The 13,385-nt window shown below is 42.1% G+C and overlaps 1 protein-coding gene across 6 annotated transcripts in view; it reads left to right on the top strand.

Moving 5' to 3' along the window:
* Positions 1–13,385, top strand: part of ANO1 (anoctamin 1) — a 292,511-nt gene that overhangs the window by 207,713 nt on the left and 71,413 nt on the right. For all 6 annotated transcript variants that reach the window (XM_073604245.1, XM_073604241.1, XM_073604242.1 and 3 more), the window contains 2 exons: positions 10,834–10,889; positions 13,215–13,253. In XM_073604245.1, coding sequence (XP_073460346.1) covers positions 10,834–10,889; positions 13,215–13,253 — 95 coding nt within the window. The remainder of the gene's footprint in view (positions 1–10,833; positions 10,890–13,214; positions 13,254–13,385) is intronic.

Genomic DNA, 13,385 nt, shown 5'->3' with positions numbered 1-13,385 from the left:
ATCATTTTTAATATAGGATTCATGGCGAAAAGTTAAAATTAAGGCAGTGTTATTGTTTTAATAAAGCAGAGCGCCTACAGGCGGCCTAGTAGCACTGCTCAGCACCAAAGGAAAACACCCCTAAGAAAATAGATGTTATCTGAATACAATTTAACTTTAGCTTAAATATAATATAAACACATTATCCTATGTATCTATAAGCAGCTACTATAAAATGAATAAAACATAAAAAAATATATAACATTAAAAGTCCAATGCAATTTGTGTCCTTAGAATGCCATAGCAGCGCTTGTGTCAATCAATCCAATTATGACACACTCTTATAAAGTTCCACACATATAAGAATGTAAAACTGAGGTTTCTTTTGGAGGTATAAAGTTCTTGCTACTGTGATCCTAGTTCCTGTCACTCGTGTACCTCATCCCAAGATTGACACCACGTGAGAAAACGTATTCCCTTTGGGAATAAACTCAACAGATATTCAAAAGCCTTTTGTAATAATCTTTAGTTGTCACTTCATATAAACATCCAGTGGGTCTGCTAGGAATCTTTACTGGGTATAATTGGCTCCAATGTAACGGGATCATGTGAAAGAATAAAATAACCACATAGCGTAATCCCATTTACGACAGTTTTATTGTAACCAAAAAAGGCCCCCCTTACAAGATATATGTACTAGCGCGTTTCGTCACTTCCGACTCCAGTGGATGTTTTTATGACGTGTTATATAATAGTGTAGCGCTATGTGTATAAGTAAATGATAAATCTTACATAAATAGACAGTGAGCAAAATTCTAGTCATCCCTTGCAGGGCTAGGATAATATAGAAACAACACTAAGTGCTTCAAAATAGCATTTGAGATACAGTGAATATAATAAACCAATAACACAAAAATAGTGTGGTAAATCTGGAAAATCGTACATATGTGACAAATCAACCAATATAGTCCATAAATAAAAATTAATAGTGACTAGTGGAATAGAAAACGACCACCAAAAAGCCTGAGGGTTGTGTGTTGAAAAATGAAACTCACAAGCTTTTTCATAGACAAAATTAATCACTTCTGGCAGATGAATAAATGGATAGATAAGGAACCACGGATGATGTGACAACTAAAGTGACAACTAAAGATTATTACAAAAGGCTTTTGAATATCTGTTATCTGGTGAGTTTATTCCCAAAGGAGACAAGTTTTCTCACGTGGCGTCAATCTTGGGATGAGGTTCTTATATGTGTGGAACTTTATAAAAGTGTATCATAATTGGATTGATTGACACAAGCGCTGCTATGGCATTCTAAGGACACAAATCGCATTGGACTTTTAATGTTTTATATTTTTTTAAGTGTTATTGTTTTCCCGTAATTGGCACAACCAGAATAAAAGCTAACTATTCTGGTCAGTAAGCCATTACACATCTTTTGGTAAATCCAAAGCAGGCATACATTCAGATTGAACTGTCTGTGGTGAGCTCAATGCCTCATTAATTTTGACTAGTGTGAATATAGTCTGCTGTTGTGAATGGTAACTTGTATGGAAGTTAGTTAAGTAACTGGATGATAACAAATATATATTGGGGGGCATATAGAATTGATCTACTGTATATGCCCTTATTTGGAGATTTCTGATCCTGAAAGACCCTAAAGTTGTGTTACTTCATGAACTGCTCTTGGGCAGACCTCACAGCTCCCAGTGGTTAATCCATTCTTTTTTTTGGTTTGCTGCTCACTGCTATCATTTCTAATACAAGAGTCTGGAGACTTCCAATCTCTATCTCCCCCGGACAGCTAACGTCTCTTGGATCATGGTGCACAAGAAATTAGCAAGCATTCTAAGTGAAAAAAAAAGTGCACAATCTGAAAATATGTGGAATGCCTGGGTTTAATACCAACAAGCTGTGTTAAGCCATGTACACACGACCAGACTTTGACCGGACTGGTGCTATGGAACAAATCCGTCGGACAATCCGACCGTGTGTAGGCTTCATCGGATCTCCAGTGGACTTTTTCTGTCGAAAATCAGACGGACTTTAGATTTGGAACATGTTTCAAATCTTTCCGATGGACTCGAGTCCAGTCGAAAAATCCGTTTGCCTGTATGCTAGTCCGACGGACAAAAAAGGACGCAGGAGCAGCTATTGGCTACTGGCTATGAACTTCATTATTCTAGTCCCTTCGTATGTCATCACGTCCAAATCAACGGACTTTTGAACGGACTTTAGTCGTTCGCAAGTCCGTCGTAACTCCATCAAAAGTCAGTCGGAAAGACCGTTGGACGTTTGATGCTGAAAAGTCCGCCCGTGTGTACGCGGCATAACACTCTTAATTAGCAGGCAGAAGTCCTTGTGGTTGTAGGTTAACGTGGTCCGGAATGCCTCTTTACTCTCTAACTCTTTCTTTTGCTAACTTTTGTCAGAGCTGTATGGCTTTTGAATATTATGGATTTCAGTTGGCAAAATTTGCATGCCTTTTAAGCCCTGGTTCAGAATATGAATCGCACAGGAACACTCTGCGCATTCCTATTTGATTCACATGCTATTCAGTGCGGTGTGATTTGAGCCCATTCATTTTGAATGGGCTCAAATCCCACCAAAAGTAGTGCATGCACCACAGGATTATGTACTGCAATAAACACTTACTTTTTCTACAAAAAAAAAAAGTGTTTATTGCAGTTTGTATTTCCATAAAAAAAAAAACATTAAAACCAGTATTAAAACCCAAAAAACAAAAATGTATTATATTGCAGCTTACCGATTCTTAAATGTGATAGCCTAAAAAAGGAACTACGGTAATTCCGCCTTCTTCTATTTTAATCTAGTGATCAAGCTAGCAGATCCGTTTTTCAAAAGCACAAGCTCTCCAGCAGAATGTATCAGTTTGAATGAATGAGACAAACCACTTAAAGAGGAAGTAAACCCTGATGAGTTTTACTTCCTCTTTCCCCTGCAAAATAAAAGCATAATGGGCTAGTATGCATCGCATACTAGCCCATTATGTTGCACTTGCCTGCAAACGAAGGCGGCGATGTCCCCGAGGTGGCCGTGTCCATCTTCACCCCTCTTCCTTCCGGGGGCTGTGGACTCTGGCTCTGTGACTGTCTGGAGTTGCGTGACGTCACTCCCGCACATGCGCGCGGGAGCTGACGGTCACGACACGGGCCCTTTAGAAACGTCACGATCGTGCCCTTTCTTCAGTGCGCATGAGCCGATGACATCAGCGCAAGGGTATAAGGTAAATATCTCCTAAACCGTGTGTAGGAGATATTTCCAGTACCTACAGGTAAGCCTTATTATAGGTTTACCTGTAGGGAAAAGTGGTGTGTAAGGGTTTACAACCACTTTAACACTTGCAGGGGTGATTTTAAAATGACAAGCTTTTATTTATACATGTAAAACCTTCATCCCAAAAGGGGTAAAAAAACTGCTGTAACTGATTACAAAATGTAAACGGGAGCTTGGCTTCAATTTGTTAGTGTATTTAAATCTGCTAATACATTTACCACTCCCCCCCCCCCTTTCCCCTAGACCAGAGGTCTCCAAACTTTCTAAACAAAGGGCCAAGTGTATGGACTTTCAGATTTTGGGTGGGGGGGGCGGCAGAGTGTGGCCAGAGGGAGAAGGAAGTGTCCAGGCATCGTTGGTGTCAGTGAAAGAAATAGTCCCCATTGTTGGTTTAAATTGCCCCATTGTTGGTGTCAGCAAGAGGAAGAGTTCCTCATGGTTGGTGTCAGTGGGAGGAATAGTGCCCCAAGGACCAGATAAAGGGAAGTTTGAAGACCACTGCTTTAGACTGACAATACCTAATAAGAGCTCTATCACTTCCCGGTCCAGTGATACGGTTTCACTAGACACACACAGGTTATCACTAGGACTGGAAGTCATGAGAAATCCCTTCCATGGGAAAAAAAAAAAAAACAGCTGTGAAAACCTCATAGACGTTCTAATCTGTCCCTACTCTATCCAAAACAAAGAATAATATACTTTCAGTATAGCGCATAAGCAGTGTTTAACCACAAACATTGCAACATGGAAAGGTGTGGAGCCCTCTACTTACACTTCTCGTATGTCTACTCACATTGTTCATAATCTTTCCTTTTTTTTTTTTTTTTAGTCTCATCTTCAGAACTGCCCTTCCTAGTAATGGCCTGAGGAAATGTTTACACTTTTTTGGTTTTAGACCTATTTTTGTTGAAACGCTGCTTCTGATATTCTCACTGTTGCATCTCCGTACTTGAATAAAAAGCAGAGGGATTAAATGGCTTTTGACTGTCACTTAAACTAGCCAGCTTTCTAAGAACAGAGCCTGTGATCAATATTCCCTCCCTAGACTGGTGTAATGAAAGCTCAATGGGCTCTATTCATGTTGTCTGCGGTAGAGGTTCATCCCGCCTAAACCATTAATATGATGCTTACATCATTTACAGAAAGTTTTGAAAGTTTCTCTTGTAAAACAGCTGTGTTTATAATCGGGAATTGCCAAGAAAGTGAAATATACCCTATATTGTCAAAAGTATTGGGACACCTGCCTTTACATGCACATGAATTTTAATGGCTTCCCAGTCTTAGTCTGTAGGGTTCAATATTGAGTTGGCCCACCCTTGGCAGCTATAACAGTTTCAACTCTTTTGGAAAGGCTGTCCACAAGGTTTAGGAGTGTGTCTATGGGAATGTTTGACCATTCTTCCAGAAGTACATTTGTGAGGTCAGGCACTGATTTTGGATGAGAAGGCCTGGCTCGCAGTCTCCTCTCTAATGCATCACAAAGGTGTTCTATTGGTTGAGGTCAGGACTCTGTGCAAATCAGTCAAATCCCTACACCCCAAACTCGCTCATCCATGTCGTTATGGATCTTGCTTTTTGCACTAATGCGCAGTCATGTTGGAACAGGAAGGGGCCATCTCCAAACTGTTCCCCCAAAGTTTGGAGCCTGAAATTGTCCAAAATGTCTTGGTATGCTGATGCCTTAAGAGTTCCCATCACTGGAACTAAGGGACCAAGCCCAACCCCTGAAAAACAACCCCACATCATACTCCCCCCCCCCCCCCCCCCCCCACCACCACCACCACCACCACCACCACCACCACCACCACCAAATGACATTGGACCAGTGCACAAAGCAAGGTCCATAAAGACATGGATGAGCGAGTTTGGGGTGGAGGAACTAAATCCTGACCTCAACCGGATAAAACACCTTTGGGATGAATTCGAGTGGAGACTGTGAGCCAGGCCTTCTCGTCCAACATCAGTGCCTGACCCCACAAATGCGCTTCTGGAAGAATGATCAGACATTCCCATAGACACACTCCTAAACCTTGTGGACAGCCTTTCTAGAAGAGCTGAAGCTTTTATAGCTGCACAGGGTGGGCCAACTCAATATTGAACCCTACGGACCAAGACTGGGATGCCATTAAAGTTCATGTGCGTGTAAAGGCAGGTGTCCCAATACTTTTGACAATATAGTGTAGCTGTGTCCATACCATTATTCAGAGATGTTTATTTTTACGAAGAGCCAACACTGAAGGTCATAGTAGTCCTCAGTAGTTAGAAGGTAAGGATCAGTGGATTAGAAACAGTTGAAGCAGTTTGAGCATTGATTGTGCGCCTTACCTTTGATCATCATTGTGGCATTAGCGGGAGACTTGATTTTTTTAAGGGGTAATAGCAACGATCTCCACTAGCCTCGTGTAACTTGTCCAGAGTCTTTCACTGTCTTCTACAGCATGTCTCCAGTCTCCATCCAAACCTGTAGGCATGTCCAGTCTCTAGCAATCATTTACAGTCTCTAGCAATCATTTCCTTTAGTATGTCTGAAATCTGACTTCCAGTATTACACATAAGGAAGTTTATGTGTGGCCCTTTGGTGATGTCACCGGACGCAGTTGAGGCTCCCTATACCTCATACATTGACAACAATGGACTAAAGTCTCATTAAGTACATTTGTGTACCAAATGCATGCTTTACTATACCATAAAACAGTTTATAAATGCAGTGCATAATATATAGTTGGGGGCTGCAGTCTCAGCTCCTAAACGGCACACTGTTTCAAGCTATTTGTGCTATTAACAACCTGGCAAAGACAGATTTTGTGAGGTACAATATGATGGCTGCATGTCTTAATCTTCCTTTCCATAGTCTCCTATTATTGTCAACCTGTACCTCCTCACTGCCTAGGCTAAAAGTAGGTGATTTTCCTGTGTCTCTGCATGTTAATGTAGCACCTTCCTAGATGGGCTACTTGGATAATGGGTACATTTAGTTTTTTGGCTCCTCCTGTAATCATTGGAGCAGTTATTGATTTATTTTGGGCTGTTCTGATCTCACAGGTTGCACATTTTAACTGTTTTCCTCTGCTTTCTTCAGGCTTCTAGAACATAGGGTCTAGGAGGGTCAAATGGCATTGCTCTTGCTGGCCCAGACTGTACAGGGGTAGTGGTTTCTTTGGATGTTAAGCATTTGATTCTGTTGAATGGAACTACCTCAGGACCGCCCTCTGTAAGTTTTAGTTTTGTCCCAATTGATGACAAACTAGCCCTCTACGCAGATATCCTCTGGGATTATGGTCAATTGGGACAAATCTCTCATCTTTCCCTATGGTCAGTTGCAACCTAGGCCTAATACCAATACTCCGCTCAATTGGGTTGATGAGTTTAGATACCTGGGGATAAGTCTTTAGAACTCTACAGTCCTATGCTGACCTTAATTTGTCACCCCTCCTACAACCCTTCTCCTAAAGGATCAACCTGCTTAAAATTATTTTCTTACCTAAATTTTTGTATTTTTTCTGAAACATTACCCATACCTAAATCCCTTTTGCCAAATTATTCTCTTTTTGTATGGGCAGGAAAGACCCCTTGCCTTGCGAAAGACTCTACAACTCCCTTTTTTTTTTTTAAACTCAATGGGGTTTATCCCTTCCAGATTTTCAGCTGTATTATTGGGCTGTGTTCTTGGTTATCTTGTGTTGGTGATTCTCACAGCCGGTGTACAACCCAGCAGTCACTTTGGAGGCGGTACTCGTGGGTTCTTATGCCACTTAGCAAATTTTTTATTTTTTAAGGCCCCGCGCTGACTCTTTCCTCACCTTTCTGATAACCACTATCATAGTCTGGAATCAGGCATGGGCAAGGTGTCGTTCACCCCTGTCTGTTTCTCCCCATATGCCTTTATGGGCTAATCCTACCCCTTCTCGACTTACAAGCCCTACCAGATCCACAGATTTGGGCTACTGAAGGTGTCGGAGTGTTAAAACATTTTATGTTTTGGCGGAAGATTGATGAGCTTGGCTGAGCTTAACTGGATGTTATTTAGATATTTACAGTTGCAAAATGCAGTGCTAACAGTTTCCCGCCCCTATCACCTCCCCCCCCCCCTCCCCATTAGGGAGATTCACCCTCTCGGTTTGTCCTGTCTACTATTAACTTTAAAGTACTTGTAAAGTCTAGTTTTTTTTTTTTTCTCTTAAAATAACAAAAATGTTATACTTACCTGCTCTGTGCAGTTGGTTTTGCACAGAGCAGCCTGGATCCTCCTCTTCTTGGGTTCCTCTTTAGCTCTCCTGGCCCCTCCCTCCTTTGAGTGCCCCCACAGCAAGCAGCCCAAGCTGAGCTGCAGCTCCCTGTGTCCATTCAGACACAGAGCTGCGGTTTGGCCCCGCCCCTTCTCTCTCCTCATTGGCTAACTTTGACTGCAGCGGGTACCAATGGCACCGCTGCTGTATTTCAGCCAATGAGGAGGGGAGTCCCGGACAGCCAAGGCCTTCATGGACATTGCTGGATAGAGATGGGGCTCAGGTAAGTATTACGGAGGCTGCTGCCCTCAGAAGGCTTTTCATCTTAATGCTTAGAATGCATTAAGATAAAAAAACCCTTTGGCTTTATAACCCCTTTAAAAGTAAAAGAAAATCCCCAATTTTGGGTTGTTCCCAGAAAAGTAATAGAGGGGAAATCTTCCCATGAGGGCACTAGTTCTGGTGACCTGGGTGGCCCCAATGGATTCCCTTAATTTCCTCTCACTTCCTGTTTTGACTATGGGACAGGAAGTGAGAGTTAAAGGGGTTGTAAACCCTTGTGTTTTTTCACCTTAATGCATCCAATGCATTAAGGTGAAAGAACACCTGGCAGTCACCGGCCTCCCCGTTTTACTTACCTGAGCCCCTTCATCTCCTCGGCTGGGATGCGCTGTCCCTCTCTCCACGGGGTACCAGCTCTTGATAGGATACATTGATAGCAGCACAGCCATTGGTGCCCGCAAGGTAACCCCCTCGGGCGAGCGCTTCTCCTAGGGGGTTATCTGATGCGGGGAGGAGCCGCGAGAGCCGCCGGGGGACCCCAGAAGAGGATGTTCGGGGCCACTCTGTGCAAAACGAGCTGCACAGTGGAGGTAAGTATGATATGTTTGTAATTTAAAAAAAATAAAAAATGATCCTTTTACAATCACTTTAATCTCTGCAATGGGAAACGGATGGCAAGAAAACTGATGGTCTATAACCCTCCCTTACTCTCAATGCTGTATCCTGGCCTAGGGTGACAAGGCCCAGGCCTAGGGCAGCACTTTGCAGGGGGACAGCACGGAAAGTGTCCCCGCTGGCTTGCGCTACACTGCGCGCGGCTGGCATTCCGCAACTGGGGGGGCGCTTCTAATTTTGACTGTCCTATCATCCAGGACCACAAACCTTCCTCACTGTGCTATATGGTTTCTTCTGCACTGTTGGCATGGTTACCTTCTTAGTCCTCTCCATGTAATTATCAGAAATGTGTGCTTAAAGCAGAACTATAGGCAACGCTTTTTTTTTTTCTTTCATTTTGGATAGAGTAGGGGAGGGTTATAGCCCCTGTCAGTTTATTTTTTACCATCCCTGTTCCGTTGCAGAGATTTCCCTACACTTCCTGCCCCATAGCCAAACAGAAAGTGAGAGGAAAACTATGCAATTTAAGGGAATCCATTGCCCCCCCCCCCCCGGCCCTCAGAACTAGTGTCCCCACTGGAAAATTTCAGGGCGGGTCTTAAACAACATGGGGTGTGGCCTTGACAGGAAGGGGTGGGTCATATTTAAATTGGGGGGTGCACGAGTTTAGTCAGGCCTAGGACAGCACAAAACCTAAATACACTACTGCTTACTCTATCCATTAATATCACTCTAATGCCTTAATACTTGTCTCTGTTTGCTTCTGAGTGTGATGTGATGGTGTGTAACCACTATGACTGTCTTCTACTGGTAGTGTCGCCCTAAGCTAAAAAGAAAAATGTATATGGTCCTGCTGGTACTCAGGAATAGGGTGCTGGCATGAAATATCATCATCCAGTAGTGTATAATATACTTAGAAAAATTGTCGCTCTTCCAATCCAGTCTGTGTAATTTAACATGTAAGCGATGGCCTCAGCCTTGTACTGCATGGCTTGTGGAGTGGTACAAGACTGAGGCCATCTCACACATGGTAATTACACAGACTGGTTTGGGAGAGCAGCACATTTTCTAAGTATATTATAGACTACTGGATGGATGTAAACACTAGTTATTACCTTTAAATAATACTGTACGTGTTTCATGTCATCCCTGTGATGTAGATTATGACCAGAATTTATATTGTACTGTCTGCAAACCCTATAAGCCTATGTGACGAATGGAGATGTTAGCTGCACTTATGTAAATGCTTCTATTTCTAATAAACATTTCTTGCAGCAGACAGACTTGTAGTTTCAATAAGCTGCGGAGACGCTGGTGAGCGATTTTTTTTTTTTTTTTTTTTACCACTTCAAACAGCCAGATAACATGTCTGCAGGAGCCCACATTGCACACATGATCTACAGGGAGGCTCCTGCAGGAACAAATAATAAATGCATTTTTTTTTTTTTTTCGTGTAAAAATTGCATTTTATTACTATTTTTTTTTTTTTTTTTTTTTTGTAAAGGTGAACTTGGCTTTTAACACAGCTCGGTATTTATTATTCAATAAATGTATCTTGTACGTGCAGCTAGTACAATTCTCTCTTAAATTCAGTTAGTATAAGTACCTGAATTTACCTTGCCTTTATATAATCTCCTGTACAGCAGCGCTCACGCTAGGAGAAGGAGAGGCAGCACTGAGCGCCAATTAGTTGAGCTGCATTTAGAAGTGCAGAAAAGAACACGCTGACAGGATCAGAGTACAGACTTATGACCTCATCAATCGCCTGCTGCTCCTATTCCTATCTAATTAGCAGGCCGTATGTTGTCGCTGTATTCCTCAACTAGAACAGAGCTATCCCCCCTGGCTGTGCTGTATGGTAGAACTGTGTGATGCTTAGGACTGAATTGCTAGCAATGCAAAACTTTGGCAGGTACAATTGCTTTCCTATATGGATCTTGCATGTATTTTGATGATTACGCGGCCAGCAGCTACCATCTGGCTGCCGCCAAACACCCTATTTTATCTTCTAAGTTTCTGAAGATGCAAATTTTGATTGCATGCAACAGCGATACCAGATGGTTCCCCTGCATCGTACAGCATTCTGACCTGTTTCTAGGCACCATTTTTTTCTGTGACTGGAAGGAAGAAAAGACCTTTAGCAAAAACATAGAATAATTATATGGCTTGGTGTGAACAACAAGCCTATGACAGCAAGGATGTGGCAGCCAGACGTAATGTGAGTCGTCTGCACTGTTATTATATTTAGCTTTAATTATAAGCTAGACCTATCTTCAGGGTGTATCACAACTTGTGTCAATGGGGACCCCCCAGGAGAAGGGGTATTTCTGAATCTGCACAATGGAATTTACCAGAGATGCATAAATAACATGGACATCTTTTACTATATCTTTTTATTCACATACTGTAATTGTGTTTCCCTGCTCTACAGGTATTACCAGCCTACTTGCTAATGGCGTGTACAGTGCTGCCTATCCTCAGCATGATGTAAGTATTCATGACATCTCTAAAAATTTGGACTTTGGGAATAGATACTGCCAATTTTAATTACACTTTAATTACACTTTTTCAATGCCTCGCCTTCTCATGATTACTACAATGATTGGCATCCAGCACGCACTGCATTCTAGCAAAATTGTGTGCATATGTTATATCAACCCATTGATAGTAATGGCCATTTCTGTCTTTAGTTACATAGGTAGTCTAGTTGAAAAAAAGACACAAGTCCTTCCACTTTAGCTTGACGCATACATCAAGAATGGCCACATATTCTATAGCCAAGTCTAGCACATGTGCATTATTTAACAGCCTGGGCATATCCTGCAGTAAAAATGCTACTCAAATCTGATGTATGTACTGTACTTCCAAATCTGCTGAGAGGGTCAATGGGAGGTGAAATCTGAGATATGATGAAAGAGCATTTGGAATCTAGATCTACATTCCTGATCTGCATGCTTATTTAGTGCCTCAATGTGCATACTTGGATGACCCAAATATACAGTACATGGGCAATGGGGATCTACTAGAAGAAGCCAGCTCGAGTCTTCTACTTTTCTCTGAGAACAGTTTGCCAACTGGGCTGTGTGCACTATTTTGGAGGTGCTTACACACAATTGCCATCTTGTGTATTGGTTTAGTCATCAGAGTTTACAATGGCACGCTTCTGGCCAAATCGGATTTAGGCAGCAGTTTGACAACTTGGGTCACTGGTACCCAACCTGCGGCCCCTTGGCATCTACTGTGTGGCCCTCAGAGACTCTGCAGACAATGGTCTGTTTTGGTTGTTGCTCAAGCTAGTGAAGGGAAAATATTTTTTAGAGTGACTACTAGAAAGTAATGGTTTAGTTTATTTCCTTTAAAATATTTTTTTTTTCTTTTTTTAGAAATAGCAGTGGGGCAGTCTCATGTAATGTGCTTCCAGGCAATGGCTGTCTTGTGAAGCTTGTCATCAGTCCTCCCCAACAACTCCTCCTATAGCATGTCTGCAGCATCGGACCATCTTCTGTTGCACGTCTTCAGTTTCAATTTTTTCTGAAGCGTTACATTTACTGAATAATGAGCACAGCCCTTTGGTGATATCGGGGACAGCACTTGAGGCCCCATATATAAAGTGTTGTAGTGGGTAGTAGTAAAAAGGGTCGCTGGTTCGAATCCCAACCACGGCACTACCTGCCTGGAGTTTGCATGTTCTCCCTGTGTCTGCGTGGGTTTCCTCCGGGTACTCTGGTTTCCTCCCACACTCCAAAGACATGCTGGTAGGTTGATTGGCTTCTGTCCAAAATTGGCCCTAGTATATGAATGTGAGTCGGGGACCTTGGATTGTGGGCTCCTTGAGGGTAGGGACCGATGTGAGTGTGCGATGTATCTGTGGAGCGCTGCATAAATTGACGGCGCTATATGGGTACCTTAAATTAAAAAAATAATATATAATAGAGGAGCATCTTAATGAGACACAATGTACAGGGATAGGGACAATTGTAGACACTCACCCACACCCACTCAGGTTGAACTGGATGGACTGGTGTCTTTATTCAACCTTACTAACTATGTAACTAAGTCAGAGTTGCAGTGCATATTTTGTCATAGTGTAATAGAAGGTGCTGCAATGCTCAACAAAGCCCCTTATGGAATGAGTATGGGGCTGTGTCTGCTACTTTTCAGGTTTTTTACAGGTGGCGTAGAAGAGGTTTGAACTCCCCAGAGCAGATGTAATTGGTTGGAATTTGCTGGCTGCAGAGTATCATGCAGCTGCAAGCTATTTAAGCCCATGCCAGAAGCACCACCAACAGGAGTGACAGCCGCCCTCCCACCTACCCATGTTAATTAACTTGTTGCTGTGTTGGTTAGCAGCGTTTAGTCATTCAACAATTAGGTTGGAAAGACAAAAGTTAATTTTATTAAAATTTGGTCATTATGTGAATTGTTAGCCTGAGCCTTTAAGGCTATTTGTTTCTGAAATAGTAATATCTATGGATTATTGGGCTACCCCATAATAAACTGTGTCCTTTTGTAAGCCATTAAAACTATTTGTGTGTGAGTGTGTGTGTGTTATTTCGGGTTTGTTATTGCAATTTGGGCTTCTATGTCCCATACAATGTAATGCTGGCTATTTGAGCTAGCTGTTTATTGGAATCACAAAGTTCTGTGAGTTATACCCTGTGTGTTAACTAGAGTCATGATCTGTTGTGACAGCAAGGCATAGTCATGTATTACGAGGATCAGGGGATGAAAGCTGGGTCCCAATCAGCAGTGTTACTATGTTACTTTACCTCAAGGGAAATTAATCTTCCAAATATTTTTCTTTTCTTCCAGGGGGACTTTGAGGATGATTGTGAACCCAATGACCGGAAGGTATGTTTCTGTGATGTTTAAGGTGTTCTTCAATGCCTCCTTTTTTTTTTTTTTTTTACTTTCTTAGAAATACATGTGAAGGTGATCAGCAGACTATAAACATTCTTATCAAGTGTGTTGAATATTTAAAAA

This window comes from Aquarana catesbeiana, linkage group LG11 (assembly GCF_042186555.1).
Source record: "Aquarana catesbeiana isolate 2022-GZ linkage group LG11, ASM4218655v1, whole genome shotgun sequence".
Lineage (NCBI taxonomy): Eukaryota > Metazoa > Chordata > Amphibia > Anura > Ranidae > Aquarana > Aquarana catesbeiana.
Note: the sequence above shows the minus strand (reverse complement) of the source record. Positions and strands in the feature narration are given on the sequence as shown.